Source organism: Heloderma suspectum, chromosome 8, assembly GCF_057233095.1.
Source record: "Heloderma suspectum isolate Gila_16-S chromosome 8, 16-S_ref, whole genome shotgun sequence".
Lineage (NCBI taxonomy): Eukaryota > Metazoa > Chordata > Lepidosauria > Squamata > Helodermatidae > Heloderma > Heloderma suspectum.
In genome coordinates, this window is record NC_139465.1 from 10,584,080 (window position 1) to 10,602,607 (window position 18,528).

General features: G+C 44.8%; 1 protein-coding gene and 1 pseudogene across 1 annotated transcript in view; both read right to left on the minus strand.

Moving 5' to 3' along the window:
• Nucleotides 1-16,896, minus strand: part of MMP2 (matrix metallopeptidase 2) — a 57,561-nt gene extending 40,665 nt beyond the window's left edge. Inside the window, exons 1-4 of the mRNA XM_084812869.1 lie at nucleotides 16,491-16,896; nucleotides 13,292-13,518; nucleotides 9,162-9,310; nucleotides 3,770-3,898 (exon numbers count right to left, since the gene is read on the minus strand). Coding sequence (XP_084668995.1) covers nucleotides 3,770-3,898; nucleotides 9,162-9,310; nucleotides 13,292-13,518; nucleotides 16,491-16,694 — 709 coding nt within the window. The 5' untranslated portion in view covers nucleotides 16,695-16,896. The remainder of the gene's footprint in view (nucleotides 1-3,769; nucleotides 3,899-9,161; nucleotides 9,311-13,291; nucleotides 13,519-16,490) is intronic.
• Nucleotides 16,897-17,647: 751 nt separating this feature from the next.
• On the minus strand, nucleotides 17,648-17,839 carry LOC146338848 (small ribosomal subunit protein uS14 pseudogene; annotated as a pseudogene).
• Nucleotides 17,840-18,528: the final 689 nt, after the last annotated feature.

The following is an 18,528-nucleotide window of genomic DNA, read 5'->3' on the forward strand; positions in this document are numbered from 1 at the left end:
TAGATAGCATCACGGATGCAATGAATATGAACTTGAGCACGCTCCGGGAGAGAGCGCAGGACAGGAAGGCCTGGCGTGCTATGGTCCATGGGGTCACGAAGAGTCGGACACGACTGAACGACTGAACAACACATTGCAAGCTTGGAAATGTATGGACTTGGATCACAGATTGCGCCAGAATTTGTGTTCCGTCTGGAAGGTGCAAACTGGGTAAATCCTGGTCAAAAATGTTGTGAAATGAATTTCTCATACATCCCTAATCACGACCTGCTAGATCCCAGATCTGGAGGAGGAGGAGACCCCTTTCTCATAGACCTTAGTATATGCTGGAAAAGGAATTGACTTCCTTTGGTGGGCATTCCAGGGCAGATCCATAAAGGGCATAGTATTTGGGGACTCCAAGATACCCAGAGACTCCAACATGAGCAACCTTTATGCCACAGGAACTTCTGTGATTATGTCTTAGACCCCAGAAACTGTAGCAGTTAACCAGGATGGAAGTCATCCTTAGAGAGGTGAGAGTGCTAATCTAGCAGCAAACTCTCCTCCTTAGGATGGGACCTGGCTTAGGTGTTTCTGGGACATAACTTAAGTAGGAGGATTGAGGGGAGAATGGTAGCTGCTGAAAGTCTTCTTGCTTAGGGATGTCGCAGGCACTCGACTGGGTCCGGGAATTCGTCGGGCTTCCCCTGCTCATGAACCCCGGACTGTGCTCACTGAGATGCTCCTCCCCCCCCACTCGTGCCTGCTCACACTCTCCAGGACTCACTGCGATCCCGTTTGGTGATCGCCCGCCATTTTCGCACCTTTGATTTCTACGTAAAACAGGAAGTTAAAAAATGTGCATATTTAAATATGTGCAGTTTGGAGCTGGGAAAGCTAAATAAGCGCAATATTAGATGGATTAAACCTCTAATATTGCACTTATTTAGCTTTCCCAGCTCCAAACTGTGCATATTTAAATATAAACATTTTTACCTTCCTGTTTTACATAGAAATCAAAGGTGCAAAAATGGCGGGCGCTCACCAAACGGGATTGCAGTGAGCCTGGGGAGCTCGCTGAGCTCATGGGTGGCCCAAGCACGGGTCTGGGGGGGGGGTGCGAGCAGGGGCACTGCTTTGGTGAGTGCCTGGAGAAACAGAGCTAGGGTGAGTTCTTACATCCCTAATCTTGCTGCCTCCGCCTCCATCAGCAGCAAAAAAATTTTTTTTTAAGAAAAAGAGAGACAGACAGACAGACAGACAGACAGACAGAAAATCCCTATTTGCTGCCTGCCATGCTAAATGCAACCCATTATTTGTTGGGGAAAATGGGCAGGAGGGTGGTATGGCATGCATGTCCTACTTGTGGGTTTTCCAAAGGCAGCTGGTTGGCTGCCATATGAACAGAATGTTGGACTAGATAGACCCTTGGTCTAATCAAGCATGATCTGATCTTCTTACGTTCTTATGAAAGCTTTTGACTGACTGAAATCACCAGTGTCAGTGTCCAATTCACTCCCACAATAAATGCATATAGAACCAAGCATTCAAATTATCAAACTTTCAGCTAGGCTCTAACAGTGTAAACCTTCTGGCCTGCACACTAGTACTTCTGACAGTGAGTCACTCTTTGGAGCTGGAAGAATAAGAGCACAAAGAGCCCTGAGAACCAATTTGGAGACATGGTGGTGGGATTAATTTATGACACTTCCCTGCCACTCAGCTTAGGAAGGGAAGTTTTCTGCCTCCCTGTCAAAGCCAGATCCTGGGTTAACATCCTCTGATCACAGAGTTCTGGTCTTTCATTATTCCCAACCCATTGCAAGGAGAACCTTATAAAGGAGGGACTTTCAGGTTGGAGATCACTCTCCAGTCCTGCTTAGCATCATTTTTTTTATTGCATTTATACCCTGCCTTTTTTCCTCTTGCAAGGAACCCAAGACAGCTTACATTATCCTCCTCCTCTCCATTTTATCCTCACAACAACAACCCTGTGAGGCAGGTTGGTCTGACAGTCTGTGACTGGCCCAAAGTCACCCAGTGAGTTTCCATGGCCAAGCAGGGACTAGAACCCCGGTCTCCCAGATCCCAGTCCAACACTCTCACCACTACACCACACTGTCTCTCAAACATGTCGTTGTATGTCTCTTCTTTAGCACTACATGGTGTCATCAGTGGGAACTGAACCTATGTAGTATTAAAGAGAAGGCACATTGCTTCCCCCCTCACCTTTCAATTCATTACTGAAGACTGTTGCCATGGGTGGAGCAAGTGATCCACAAGGCCTTCCCTTGGGAGAGTATGAGGCAGGCCTGCTTAGTTCAGATTAGGTATGCTAGAGAAATCCAAAATGGAATCAAAGGAGTTTGGATTTCTATGAATCTGACCCATGGATTCTGTAGCAGACTGATTTTGCACAGATTTTGCAGACTTGTGGAGATTATATATATATATATATATATATATATATATATATATATATATGAGATTTCTATGAGTTGTATGCAAATTTAGTCATAGAAAAATACATATGGAATGACCTCCCTAGTGAGGTTCGCCTGGCACCTATGTTGTGCCAGGTGAAGACCTTATTTTCCCAGGCATTTTAGCATTTTGGCTTTCTAGTCTTTTAGCTTTGCTGTTTTAAATCTATACTTTTAATCTCTGCAATCCTGGTTTTATTCTAGTTTTTTCTGGTTGTATTGTTATATTGTGGTTTTAATGCTTTAATATTTTATATTGTTTTACTGTGCGCTTTTTGGTTTTAATTTTTGTGAACCGCCCAGACAACTTCGGCTATTAGGTGGTATAGAAATAAATAAACAAACAAACAAATAAATAAATATATAAATATTCTTTTAAAATTATGACTGCCCGAGGACTGAGATCTGTTGGAGTGGCCCTCCTCTGAATCTCAGCAGTATGAGACATACACTATGGTGGGACGTGGGAGAGGGCCTTCTCTGCTGTGGCACCCTGGTGGTGGAATGCCCTTCCCTTGGAGTCCCAATTGGCACAGACATTGGTGTCATTTCAGCACCAAGTTAAAACATGGCTTTTTACCAAAGCCTTTGAGGGCTAAATGCATCCCCTAAAGCAGCACACTGCTTTAACTGTTTTATTGTTTTAGATTTAAATTGGTATTAGCTTAATTAATGATTTAATATGGTTTTAGGTGTTTAAATTATTCATTGTTTTATACAGTTTAAATTGATTTTATCTGTACGCCATCCTGGGATCTTAATGATATAGGGTGGGATACAAACATTTTAAACAAACAAACACTGGTTGAGAATGTGCATTCCCCCCATAAGCTAAACCTTATGGTTTAGTTAACCTTTTAACTTTTGTATATTTCTATTTATAGGTTTTAACTGTAATGTTGTAAAACTGCCTTGAGTCCCAGTATTGGGGAAAAGGTGGGATAATAACCACCACCACCACCACCACCACCACCACCACCATGAAAGTGCTCATTTGGGGTGGATTTGCACATTTTTGCAACTGAGAATTTGTGCAAATTTGGGAAATTGGATAAAATCCAATTCTGCCAATGAACGTACAACAGAATTAAAAGCACCTGACAATCTGTGAAACACAGATGGAAAGGATTTTAGTAAATCCGTACATCAGTTCAGATTGAATTGCTAATTTAAAAAATTACTTTGTAACCTTCTCTCCCCCAATCACAGCTGGCACTTCTGAGGGATCACACTGGACCTACAGGATTCCACTTCCCAGTCTCTAGCAACCATGGACACTTTGAAACCATCAACAGTTGGCATACCCTGTCCTTCGCCCAAAGTCCAAAGCTCATCGTCGTCAAAATGGGAATCACCTCCAACGCCTTGCCCAGGTGCAAAGGCATGAGCTAGGAGGCCATCCTTCCCATCAAAAGGATATCCATCACCGTGCTCTGTGAAAGAAAGAGCAAAGAAAAATGGTATCAAGAACAGGGAAGCATAATATCTAAAGTACAGAATGAAATGGATTCCGTAGTTACTCCTGCATGTCAGTGAACCATGGGAAGGGTAGTTCTCCAAGTGAGGAGTGGGGATCACTAACAGTACTGATCACCAAACAACAGTGCCCAAGTTTCTGTGTGGGGAAGCCATGAGAATTAAACTGCTGTCAAAACAGATTTGCTTATAGTGTATAGAGACACTGTTAGCTCTAGCCACTGAACAGCACAATCCTACACAATGCATGCCTACATGAAAGTAAGTCCTATTCACTTTAGTAGGGATGACTCCTAGATGAGTGGGCTCACAATTGCAACCTTAATGGGAGTGATTCTATAAACCACTCTATTTTAGGTGATTTGTTTCACTCAGGTCTAGCCATTCTGACATTACAAAAGCCCTGTTCACATGGCTTCTCCACAGAGACTGATTTGCGGTGTGTCTGAATGCCCTGTAAGCCCTAGTTTGATATTATGTCTGTCTGCAGCCTAAAGGTGCAATCCGATGCATGTTTAGACAGAAAAAAGGTCTTACAACTCCCAGCATTCCTTAGCCAGCATGGCTGGCTGGGGAATGCTGGAAGTTGTAGGACCCATTTCTGTCTGAACATGCATAGAATTGTACCCTAAATTGCCTTAGATTTCCTCCCCACCCACCCCCACACACATGCACAAATGAACAAATGAGCACAAATGAGCGAGGCAAAGCTAAATGCCAAGTCAAACAAATGAGGCTTATATTGCTCATTAATTGTAACTTAAGGTGTCCTCAAAAAAATTAAAATGAGAAACATGACAATCATCCAGGTTCAGTAATCACAGAGATCTGGGATTGACTTCATCTCCCTGTTCCTGTTGTCAAACTTTGTTATGGATGTCCCACTGTTTGTACATACATTCTATCTGTGTGGTTGGGAAGCTTGAACATGCAGGGTTCCTGATCACATGGTTTGTGAATGCTTGGTGGCAAACTCAACTTTAGTGCCATGCAGTATATGAAACAGCAGCAAGATTAACACTAACACACATAAAGCATACATAGCAGTAATGAAACCCTGAAAAGCAGAAGCATACAAATATCTGTTGCAAATCCTGCTCCAACTCCCTTATAGGAATGCGAAGGCCTGGAGGGATGGGGTAGGGTGACTGATAATAAAACAGGAACATTCAGGGGGAAAAAAAAGATGCTTTTGTTTTGTTTTAAATCCAGAAATCCCTTGCCTTGGGGAAAAATGGGGAAAGGCTTTTCAGCCTTTTCTGTTCTCCCACATCCATTTTTCCCTCTCTGGGACTTCACCTCTCAGTTCCCCATACAGCCACAAAGCTCACTGGCTGAGCTTGAACCAGTCACTCTCTCTTCACCTTTCCTACCTCACAGGGTTGTTGTGAGGATAAATGTGTGTTTGTGTGTGTGTATGTGTGCGTGTTCATGTTTCTGTAGAGGAACTTGTAGTGCCTTGAGCTTTTTGGAGAAAAGAAGGTAGGGTGTAAATGTGATGATGGTGATGATGAGGCCGGATTAAAGTGATGTTCCACCACTCCAGTTTTCCGTTCGTAAAGACTCCAAAAGCTCTTCAGCATTAGAGTGTTTAGTTCTTTTTGCTGCCCCACACTCTCTCCCCAACATTTTTGGCCCCCATCATCTGATATTCAGGGCATCCCTTCATCTGGGTATCTATCAATAAGCCCTTGTATCTTTTTCCCCCAAGTTGTTCAAAGTCTCTGCTTTCTCCTCGGGGTGATGGCCGGTTCTTGGCTTCTCTTGTTCTTTCGCCGAAAGCTTTTCCTGGAAAAGCAAACACCCTGGCAAGGGCATTCATAACTTTCTCACCGCCAGCCCGGCCATCCACACTGCCTGTGGCTGCTTTTGCATCACTGAAGGCCTTCTTGGTTTGATATGTTGCCACTCCAAACAAACCCCAGTTCTGCAAAGTTTAGCCCTACACTTGGCTATGTGGACACTGTGTTAGATCAAGGCCACTGAAAGCCACACTTGGAAAGTGAGTCAAGAGCAGCACCTATTCTCATCTAGGGTTACCAGCTTGGGCCAGGATCACAAAATAGGCATAGCTCATTTTTCGCAGGAGTTGGTTTTGTTTTCAGGTCAATTGAAAGAAAGGCAGGGTTGGTTCCTCCCTTCCCTCCAGTCACTTTTCACAGTTGTGCAGCTTAGGGGAACCAACCATTTTTGTGCCAAAAATGGCCTCAAAGCCAAACTGCTGGGCTTGTCTCTTACAAAGAAGAGAAACAGGTTCTCAAGATGCCAGATAGAATTTATTATAAGACATCAAGGGGGAGTAGGGATGGGCGGATTCCCTACTTGTTGTTCCGCAGGGGAATCCGCCAGCAGGGGGAGGCAATCCATCCCTCCCCCCGGAATCTGTTCAGGTCAGCTCCACTCTGCATCGGTCCTGCGGAGCTGGCCACTAGCTCTGCATCGCTGGCAAATTTCATCGATACAGGCGGGCGGCAGCCATTGCCATGCCGTATCTCTTAATAAGTAAGTCTCTAGACGCAAATGGCATAGTGGGTGCCATTTGTGCCATAAAGCTGGTAGATTAACCTAAATGCATCTGTAAATGGCTGCATTTAGGCTAATCTACCAGTTTTACGGTCGCAAATGGCGCCCACTACGCCATTTGCATCTGGAGACTTACTTATGCAGAGGGACAGCACAGCAATGGCTGCCAGCCGTATCGAGTTTCGCCAGTGATGCGGAGCAGGCAGCCAGCTCCACAGGATCGACGTCGAAAGGGATCTGACCCGGACGGATTCTACGGGGAGGCAAAGGTGGTCCATTCCACCACGGACTCCGTGGAGTCCGTGGTGGAATTCTCTGCCATCCCTAAAGGGGAGAAATAATTGTTGGGGAGAGACACTGAGTGGATTTTGAGACTGAACACTGTCTCTCCATGTGGTCTAAATGAAGACCTTGAATTCTTAGCACTCTTATGACCTGTGCGTGATTTACATAGACTACGTAGCTATCACAGCACAGTGCAGCTTTGAGACCTTGGCAGAAATGGACTAAATTATAAGATTTGAGATTTCCCCCCTCCCCGCATCACAGGATTGACACAGGAGACAATCTTTTGAGATATATATATATATATATATATATGTATAGATATATATTTATATATATCTGCAGACTTTTTTTCTTTAATAATTATGTATTTATATGTTATTTTTAGGTATCAAGTAGGTTTTATATGGTTTTAAAAATGATGTTATCCATGTATTAGCCTCTGTGGCAATTTACATTGCAGTAATGATTTAACTATGTGTTGTCCTATTTGTAAATTTTATTTATCATTTATGCTACAGCCCCCTGCCCTGAAGAAGGCCTAAAATAAGAAAAAAAAGCTGAGACACATTAAAAAATAAATAAATAAGGGCTTCCTATAATAAATTCTATCTTGCATCCTGAGAATCTGTTTCTCTTCTTTGTGATCTACTTTGGATGCTCACCTCCTTCTATTTTCTTTTCTCCTACACCTATACCAAATGACTAGGCTCTGCCTAGTGGCTTCACCCCTGGACCTATTCTGGGGCTGGGCTCTGTCCTCCCCAGACTAGGCATGGATGAATCTTTCTGGTTTTTCTCAGTTCCCTTTTTTCCCCAGTTTTAAGTCTGGTTCATCTCAAACGTTGAGCTGACATTTTTAGGTGTTCCATGAAAATTAATAAGCATTTTTGTGCACGTTTCTCCTAATACTTGCGTTTCTGCATGTATTTTGGCTAATACATGCATTTTTGGCAACCAATTTCACTACTTTGATGCATTTTTTAATATTATTTCTGTGTGGGTGTTTTGATTGGAGAACTCCATTACAAACTTCAGAGAAGTGCAAATTTCAATAGATAACTTGAGTTTCAGTACACATAGTGGTTCAAAAGTATGAAAGTAGGCAAGTTTGCATTAAAATGCAAACTGAAGAAACTTCTCCCCCATTCCTATCCATCCCACCCAGTTATTAAATATATATGTATGTATGTATGTATGTATGTCAAGAGCTGGTAACATTTCTTCCCACCTTTTGCCTTAACAGTGTTCCTAGATCTGTTACCTGTTATTTTCTCATCCTTAGCAATCCAACTACAGTAACAGTATTGACCGTCTTTGTAAGATGGTTGTAAAGATAACTAAGGGAGCAATCCTATGGCCATTAGTTGGTGGCTAGACAGCCATAGGATATCTGGTTTTCTGGGAACTGACCTCGGGGCCAGCACTCCACGGTCAGTTCCTGGAAAACCGACCCTCCTTCTGCACTGCCTGTGAGGCAGCGCGGAACAGCTCCATGCTCCGCCCTCCCAAAAGGAGCATGGAGTGGCCAAAACAGGGCATTCTGGGGGGCGTTCCAGGGCAGGGAAGATGGAAATGCCATTATGACACATCCTTTGTGTCGTCCGGCAGCCTCCTCTCCTGCTCCGCCCTCCCATGCTAAACAGCCGAAATTGCCTGTCTAGCCAAAAATGCAGGACAGGAGAAGTACAGAGGGAATGATCCCCTCCATGCTTCTCCTGCCCTGCATTGGATATCATAGGATTGCGCCCTAAGATAATGAATCCATCTTTGAACCCATGCACTATGTAAATGCTATTGGGATGATCCAGGCAGTTCCATGCTTTTCTGATGTGCATATCTAGACCTTTCTTCATGCATTCCTTATGCATGGAAGGGCCACCAATGGGGAAGGGCTGAATTTGTTTGGGGAATTAGGGATGGGGAGAAATTTGTTTGGTTTGCTTTCAATGCGAACGTACCCAGTTTTGCACTTTCAAACCAATCTATGAGCCAAAATCCACACATCTCTGAATTATACAATGCAATTCTCCATTCAAAAAATGGATGCAAAAACATTTATACTAGGGGAAAGTGTGCACAAACATGAATTCAAAAATGCATTTTATTTGGAAACATTCTTGCGAACATTTGTATATGAAGAAAAACGGAATACAAAAAGCAATGTATCAGGAGGAACTTACAAGTAAAATGCATACAGATTTTCATGCAAACTTGTTAAAAAATCTACATTTGTGATGAACTGAACTGAAGGTTGGAAAAATTAGAAGATGAGAGAAACTGAAATTGACAGATTCATCCATCCCTATGGGGAATTCCATGCATACATATACAGAAGGATGAGGGAAGGATGTGACAGAGTGCTGAATTGCATTAGTAGTAGTAGTAGTAGTAGTAGTAAGAGATATATACCCCATCGTCCAAAATTGATCATGATATCTGCTTCTCCATCATGAATTCGGGAGAATTCCAGTGGTGTGACGTCACTCCAGACTTTAAAGGCTCGTGCAAATGCATCATCCACCGTTTCAGAGTCCAGATCTGGGGTGTAGCCCAAAATCCTTAACAATCAAAACAAAAAAAACCCAATGTGGAGGAGAAAAATACAGAGGCAGGTTAATGGATCACTAAAATTAGTTCAGATTGTGAAGAATGCTTATGTTCGTTCTAATGATTTTTTCATAGCTTTGTTGCAGAGGGTTTGCACCCTTTCTGTTATGGGCTTTGGGCATGCATGATAGAAAGGAGGGATATAAACAGAACCAGAGGAACATAAGAAGCTGCCTTATACTGAGCCAGACCATTGGTCCATCAAGCCCAGTACTGTCGACACTGACTGGCAGCAGCTCTCCAGAGTTTCAGACAGGAGCTTTTCCTACCCTACTTGTAGATGGCAGGGATCAAACCTGGGACCTTCTCCATGCAAAGCAGGAGCTCTACCACTGAAGAATGTTGTGTTTTAAGAAGTATTTGGCAGAGCTACAAGTCTACATGAAGGAAACATTAAGTGGCCAGGGCTGCACTTTTTGGGTGGTCCTTGGACAAGATCACCTCAGTTTGCCCTTGTCTTCCTGACTTCCCAGGCGAAGAGCTGATGAGCAAGCAGACGATGGCAGCTCCTTCTCCTTGTTGCTGCTCACTTGCTCCGTATCGGAGAGTGGCTGAGCATAAAAGTGGACATACCAAGGAGGAGGAGCAAAGCCAGGGGGCTCTTGGTGGTGGTCCCCTGTGAGTGTATGGGCCTCAGCAGAAGTATGATCATGCTACTGATGTTGGCTCTCCGGGCCTATGCTAGGACCCTTTGGATGTTATCTTAGCAGTGCGGAAGCTTCTAGACTGTATGTCTTCAGAGCATCACTCAGATAACATCAGAAGGCTGACAACATGTGGGATGAGCTGTCGATGCCGCCCCAAACCTGCATTCTGTATCAGCAGCTTTGAAGCCCTACAACCTGAGAGTCAAATTCAATTTTGGAGAAGAGCTCAGGGGCTGCATTCCAGTGGTGGGCAGGGCTGAAGGCAAAAGAGGCTGGGCCAAAGGCAAAACGATCAGGGCTAAAACTGCCCCCAAATATCAGCACATTGTAGCTTAAAGCTCTTCCTGCCAGTAACTAAGCCTGAGGAGATGCATTTCAACCTTGTAGAATAAGCCCACAGGGACCCATGATTGAATGTTGCACTGTACATGTAGATGTCAGTAGTAGGACCACACATTGATCCTCTGCATGCATGGAGGGGGTTCTTTCTGACTATGCTGTATGGCATTAGTGGACAACCCGGTCCTCTTCAGATGTTTTGGTTGACAACTCCAACAATCTCTGGCCATTGGTCATGCTGGCTGGGGCTGATGGGAGTTGTAGTCCAAAACATCTGGGGGGCACCAGGTTGCCTACCCCTGCTGTATGGAACAGCCTCTCCTTCCTATCACCATTAGACTTGCATTCTTTTAAACAATACAGAGATCTCCTCAACCATCTGATCTTCCTGGGCGTGTATCTGCAAGCCTATCTGATGATTCATTCGTCAGTTTCTACAAAGTTAGAGAAAGAAATAATAAAGCTTTCCATCTATCCCAGGAATGGATATTGCAACCTTTTTACATAAAATCCCCTGCAGAATGTAAAGCCCCATCCCATCTATGAATACTTGGAAAAACATTCCACTGTATTCAGTGGTCTTACTCCCAAGTAAACAAGCATAGGATAGCAGCTTCAGACATACATTTATGTATTATTTGTTTATTTGCTTGTCTGCCCTTGTTAATTCCTGGCCAACAACGTCATCTGTAGGAAATGCAGGAAAAGTGCACACGGACACTCAATGCTGAGCCACGGGGCTTAAATAGATATGGAAATAATTAAAAGAGTCCCACTGTATTTCCTCTGCCTAAGGCTTATCCATTGCATTCAGACCTTAATGGACGATGAAGTGTTTGTTAAAATATGTGCTGCTCAGATCACACTGTAATTTCTGGTCTGGTCTGTTCCTGCAGACATAACATGGCTGTGGGGTTAATATCTTCCCCAGCTTGAAGTGCCAGATCAAAATTTTTAAAAAGAGAAAGGCAGACACTGTGGAGCCTGTGGTGTTTTGTTCCCTGGACTTCGATGGAGTAGCAGTTTTGCGAGTGGAGACGGGGTAATAAAGAGACAGACGGAAGTGCTTGGATTAAAAATGGGGCCACATTTATTGAAATATCTGCAAAGGGGAAACCTAGGCCGGGCACTGACTGACTGTACCCATGGCCAGATGGCACTTTTATGGGCAAAAACATACCCAGCCTGTGGAGTGGCATGACAGCATCACCGCCCCTCCGGACTGCCCCTTATGGGGGAGGTAGACCGTCCCCTGTCACCCCCTCCCAGGCTGAAAAGCTCCTGGGTGAGTGAGGTGAGTCAGTCTCCTAGGCAACTCTTATCCCCCTGCTGAGCCACAAAACCTGTTTGGGATGCCTCAGGCATCACCTGTCACCATAAGGTGCCTCTGAATGCTCACCATCCCTAAGCTCATTCTCCTTTGCCCATCCTAGCCGCCATCTGTAATGTGACCTCGACTGAGCAAGAATTAGACCAAATGTACCTAAAGGACACGCCCAACCCCATTAACAGTGTGAAGTAGGCAAAAAGACGCACAGCCAGGCCAATCGGACTGTGTGAGCCAAAAAATCCTACTTGGCCCCGAGAAGGGCAACCGGTTGGCACCCACACTGCTTAATGGGAGGGCGGGAGGGAGCCACGTGAGCAAGAGGCTGTTGGGAGGACACAGAGCGTAAAAGGCCTCCCTGGCCCCTCCCTTCCCCAGTGGTGCCACGGGGTTCCACCAATAGCGGCCCACGATGTCTGCACGTGGGGGTAGGGCAATTTGAAGGAAGGCATAGCCATTATGATTTCAAAAGTCATGGTGTTATGTAATAATGGGGCAGTCCTTTAAGTGAAGAGATTACCCTTTTAATAAGGAACATTAAGAACTAAGATTGCTCCAGCTGTACCAAGTGTGGAACGTCTCATAGTGATTAGACATGAAATGTTGGTCTGGGAAACCTACATCACACCCATGGCTTGCTTTGTTCCAGACAAGACTATAGATTCAGAGTGATCCTATCTCTGCTCTTTCTTTCTTTCTTTCTTTCTTTCTTTCTTTCTTTCTTTCTTTCTTTCTCTCTCTCTCTCTCTCTCTCTCTCTCTCTCTCCTCTCTCTCTCCCTTATTCCTCCCTCCCTTCCTCTTTTTCTTCCTCTCCCTCCTCTCCTCTCCTCCTTCCTTCCTTCCTTCCTTCCTTCCTTCCTTCCTTCCTTCTCTCTCATCCTTTCTTTCTTTTATCCTTCCTTCCTTCCTTCCTTCCTTCCTTCCTTTTTTTCCTTCTTTCTTTCTATTTGAAGAAAGAGTGAGATGTTATAAAGTTTATCCCATCTCTCTCTGCTGTTAGCATTGCCATTACTTCAGCCATCCCTAACTTGTTGTCCTCCAGATGTTTTGGACTTCAGCTCCCATGAGCCCCAACCAGCATGGCCAATGGTGAGGAATGTGGGAGTTGTCATCCAAAATATCTAGAGGGCACCAGGGTGGGGAACCATAGTTTTGACCACAAGCAGGTCCTTTTGCAAGATATCTTTACTAAAGTATGAGGGGGAAAGTCATCACCTCATGGAGAGCCTTTCACCTTGAACCTAGGTGTATGAATTGATTCAGAGGGGAGTTGCCTCCTTTTCCTGCAACACCAAGGATAGCAACATGAAGCATAAGGGAGCATCAGGGCCAGGATGTTCCATGGGGCATCAGTTGGCCCCCTTCAGGGATGTGGCCTTGGCAGGTGCCCAATCATGCCAAGCCCCTACATCACCCTTCCTCAACCTAGTGCTCTCCAAATGTTTGGGGCTTCATCTCCCAGGGTTCCTGGCCATTAGCTATGCTGGCTGGGGCAGATGGGAGTTGAAATCCAAAACATTTGGAGGGCACCAGCTTGTCGAAAGCTCTACTAGAACATAAATGGCTTCCTACTTGGGGCAACCAACTTAGACAGATGACCATATCAGACAGTACGTACCTGTACGTGACTAGATCTTTCTCCCATTTTGGTTTTCTAGGAAAGAAATTATAATTGGCTACGTCGGGATTACCACAACGTGGCTTCTTCATCGTTTCTATGGTGTTTTGGTCCAGTTCTCCAGTTTCAGAAAGCCCAAAGAATTTCTGCATTTTCTTCAAAGTGTCTTTCAGCACGAACAGATTGCAGTTGTCTTTGGGACACCCATAGTACTTGTTCAGGTATTGCTTTAACAAAAAAGAAAACACCATAGTCACAACAGGACAGATTTATCAGTTAAGCCTGGAGACTGACCTGATGATAGTGGTAAGCATGAATTGCTTCTATCTGACCAGGGAGGAGAACGTGCGTCAATGGGAACATCCCTGATCATGATTAGTAGCCAGTGACACACTTACCCTTCATGAACTTAATATACTTTTCAGCTTTCTCTACAGCAGAGGTGTCAAATGTCTTAATCCTCAAGGCCAAATTCAGTTCTGGAGAAGCTCTTGGGGACATATTCCAGTGGTGGGTGGGGCCAAAGGCAATTTTGGTATGGGATGAAAAACACCAGCCAATTGTGTCTTAAAGCTCTTCCTGGCAGTAACTAAGCTTTTTAACCTCTTAGAATGGGGGGGAGAAACTGGACAAAAGCCATGTAACCACCCAATGATTGATGGTTGAGGAGAAAGGGATGGGGTCAAGCGAAGGCGTGTGACCATCTGGGCAACCCAGAAGAACCATACAAAAACCTCAGGCAGGCCACATTTGGCCTGCAGGCCTGAGGTTCAACACCCCTTCTTTATGGCTAAGATGAGACAGGGAGAAAAAATTATCTCTATCCCCACATTCTCCATACTATGCCTAATTTTGATAAACCTCCATCATTTTCACCACCCCTTTTAATCACCCCTTCTTTCTAAGCTGCTTTGGGGTGCAATCCTATGCACGTTTAGACAGAAAAAATACCTACAACTCCCAGCATTCACAAGTGCCAAAAAATAAAGTAAATAAAGGGGAGAGCAATCCTATGGCCCCTAGACAGAATCGGGTGTGTGTGTGCCAATTGATAATTTGTATTCTTGGATCCAAGGTCAGAGACACCACTCTGACCTCAGACCCAGGAGTCCAAACTGCCTGCCCCCTCCCTGTTGCAGCCAGCACAGAGGGAACCACATGGGCTGCCTCTGGGGGGAAAGGGGGTGGCTCTGTGGACAGGGAGGGGATGGGACATGGGAGGACAGTTTATGAAGAATCTTCCAGCCTCCCCAGCCTCCTTCCCTCCTGTTCCACAGAGCTCCAGCTAGATGGGTGAAAAAAGCCATGGTTGGTGATGGGGCCCGAATTGGAGGTACATGCATGTGGCCCATGGACTCTATGTTGCCCACCTTCTGCAGTTCAAGGTGCAATCCTAATCATGTTTAGACAGAAAAAAAGTCCTACAACTCCCAGCATGCCCCTGTCAGCATGGCTAGCTGGGGAATGCTGGAAGTTGTAGGACTTTTTTCTGTATAAATAGGCAGAGGATTGTGCCCTTAATTAGGTGAATGATGTGTTTAATGCAGGGGTGCAGAACATCTTTCAGCCTGAAGGCTCAATTCCATTTCAGAGAAGCTCTTAGGGGCCGCATTCCAGGGACTGAAAGCAAAAGGAGGCAGGGCTGAAGTCCAAAGGGGAAAAGCAAAAACACCAGCATATTGTACCTTAAAGCTCTGACTGTCAGTAATTAATCCTTAGCAGAGGGATTTCAATAACTTTCCAAAAGTAGTCAACAAATCTTAATGAAGAGCGAACTCAGCCAACTTCTCTGTTTCCTATTGTATTGCATTTTATGGCAGTGATTGGTTGCCTTACAATGGCAACCTTGGACACTGATTGGTTGTCCTGCTATGGTGGCATGGAATGTTCAACTGCTGGTGAGTTACCTAAGTTTGCCTTTGGGTAATGTGTGATGTGGCCATCAATCATTCTTCCAAAGGCTGAGGCTGGGGCTGGGACTGGGGCTGGGGGGTGGAGGTAGGGGAGAGTTCAACAATGCAATCTATAGACTGTAATCCTAAACACATTTACTAGCAAGGGAGCCTCATTAAGCTCAGTGGGACTTACCGCTCAGTAAATGTACACAGGATACTCCTGCTCAGTTGCAGTATTATGCACAGTTACCTGGGAGCAAGCTCCATTGATCACAGTATGACTTACTTCTGAGTAAACATGCATAAGTTTGCACTGCACAACTAAATATATAAATCATCTCCAATTCCTTTAAACATGATTTTTCTACAACATTGGGTTTGTTTGTTTTTGTAATGAAAGACTGGGTAAATAGACATATATCTATATATCTATAAAATCTTACACTTTTCATCCCTCCAAGCTCTTTCAGCAATACTTGAAGAATTGGATACAGAACATAGTTGTAGAATGGCTTTCATGGGCAATTATTACTTCAAGCAGATCTGTGTTCAGACTAGTCATTATGCTCGCTGGAGAATCAAGCCAACTTTAAACAGTAATTGCCCTATACTTAAGTGATGCCTCATAAACAGCAGGAAGATAATTGCAGCGGGAGGGGAGAATAGAGAGAGAATGGTCACATCGATATTAATGGTGATCTTTTATGCAAGCTTTTAAAAAAACTTACTAGGCCATAATTTCCAAGGAAACTTTTTACTCTTTACTTCATGTTCCAATCTTTCTGCGGAAACCCGAGCAATTTGAAGATCTTGGGTTGGATCCAGAATCAGCCTTCTGAGAGAGGAAAAGCTCCACTTGCAGAAGGTCCCTCTGTCCAGTTTTGGGGGATCCTCCTCTCTCCACACCACAGCTCAACCCATTCAGCAGGGTCTCCTGACTCTCTGTGTAACATTTTCAGAGGGCTGGATGGGCTGCTGTGGTAAGGAAGGAGCAGGAAAATCCACTTCCATCAGCACAGTTGATCCAGCAGTTGAACCCCTTGTTAGTGTATACAGGACAGTCGTTCAAAAACACACCTTTCTGGTCTGGCTTTAAAAGTTTTACAAGGGGAAACAGAGTTAGGTTTAACATTCGAAAGCTGATAACCTTGCCAGCTACTTTCCCCTATCCAGTAACTCTGGAAACACATGGCATTAGTTATTGCCACAGATTCAGCAGTTAAACAAGACAGATAATGCAGAATATTTATTCAAAGGGAATTGGGGGAGTAAAAAACAAAACAAACAAACAAAACAGACCTTACCAATGCCAGCTCTTTGTCTGTTTTGGGAGAAATGTCACCTGGAAATTTAATAATGGGTGATGGTATCAGTTCTCTGCCTGCTAAATCTTCTGGAAGCCTTGAGGTTGGTGGTGGAGGAGCTGAAGTTGGGTGAAAAATGGAGAGCTGGATCAAAAGGATGTTAAAAAGGCAACCAACAGAGCTGAAAGAAACATGCGTCTTCATTCTGCTTAGATTTCTATAATGTCCCCTATGCCTCTTCTTCGTAAAGAGCTCTTGCTCCGCTCCGTCAGTGAATGGAGTTGTAAAGTCCCATCAGTTGCTAATCAGCGCATCTTAACTTTCCTGAGGGCTCCCCACTTTTGCTTGCTCCAGCAATTCCTTTGTATGCTTAAAACATCCAGATGCACAGTCTCCAATCCACCGCAAGAGGAAGTCTGAAAAACCAGTGGAAATACGAAGGGCGGTGGGTGGAGGTGGGAGAGAAAGAAAGGGGGGGAAAGGGGGCAGTTACCAGATGTGTGTTTTGCTGGAATTTAAGGTAGTAACAAGCAGATCACTGTTTTAACTGAGAGAGAGAGAGAGATCAGATTATGTCCTTCCACACACACTAACTTTTTCAGACTGCAGCTGGAACAAACATTCTCCCCAGATAAATTAGGCACTTCTTTAAGAGATGAATACCAGGAGATTTTAACAATGTTTCTATTACTGGAGAGCACATCAAGCTGGGCCTACCCACATGAGTAAAACATTCCTTGAACTTTGGCTTCTGCTCAAATTGGAGTCAATCTACTTCGACACTACAGTATATAACTATTTTCTTTCTCCTTGACTGGACAGAGCCATAGACAAAAGTCATAGACAATGATCCACTACGGCATGGATGTCAAAGTTTCCTTAAATTCTTCAAAGCCTAATGATGGAAATCAAGCCAAGGGGTGGATAGCTCACTTGATAATTTGCCATGGCTGAGTTTGGGATTTTTAATTTTATTTTGGGGGGTAACCATCTGACTTCCCAAATCTGGGTTATGAAATGTTAGTCCCTGATCCTAAGTGATAGGTTTTTGTTTGTCTGTTTGTTTACACATATTTATTTTTAGGTGCACCATATGTGGCAAGAGTTGCTCATTCAGGTAAATCCTCCAGGATTCTTCAGCCTCTTCACACATCTCTTCAAGCCATCTCTATAGACTGGCGTTTAATGAAACTGAAGCCCAGGTCCTTGACATACTTGTGGAAGCACTGCTGGCACGTGTGGAGTCCGTGCTTGCTGACTGGGCTGTGACCGCAGGAACACATGTGGCAGGATCGCGAGCCCTGCCCAGACATCTTGGGGAGGCTCCAGTTGAGTTTCTGGTGGCCCATGTCTGCTGCTCACTGACTCGCCTGCCTCGCACAACTCACTGATCCGAAGGGACAGTTAAGGGATCTCGGGTAGCATGGCTAGGATAGACATCCACTGCTGGCTACAGGTTTTCAGGGGCACTTGGGCAAGGTACCCTTAATGGGCCCCCTCCCTTAGTGAGCCCACCTTTTCACCAGCATTGCCACCAGCGGCTGCTCCACCTCCTCCTCTCCTGGATCATGGCTGTCACCTGTTTGCTTGCCAGGCAGAGTACCAGGGAGCAAACTGGCAATGGCATCTGTGGTTCCTCCTTCTTACCACCACCATTGCCTGGGCCAGAGCAAGAGGCAGGTGAACTAGAAGGCTGCAGTGGTGAAGAGGAGGAGGCCCTTGACCGTGAGCTCCTAAAAGTGGCCCCCTGGAGGGTTCTGGGCCCTTGGCAAGTGCCCTATCATGCTGACCCCTCATACTTTAAATATTTCATGCTGTCCTTTAAAACCCTAAAAAAATATTTAAAAATATGGTTCCGGCCCAGCCTAACTCAAGGAGTGCCTCCAGCAACACCAGACAGGCCGCTCAATGAGATCAGCCTCAGATGGCCTTCTCTTTGTCCCATCAGCCAGGACAGCTAGGCTGGTGAAGACGAGGGAGAGGACCTTCTCTGTGGTGGCCCCCACTTTGTGGAACTCCCTCCCTAGAGAACTCCACC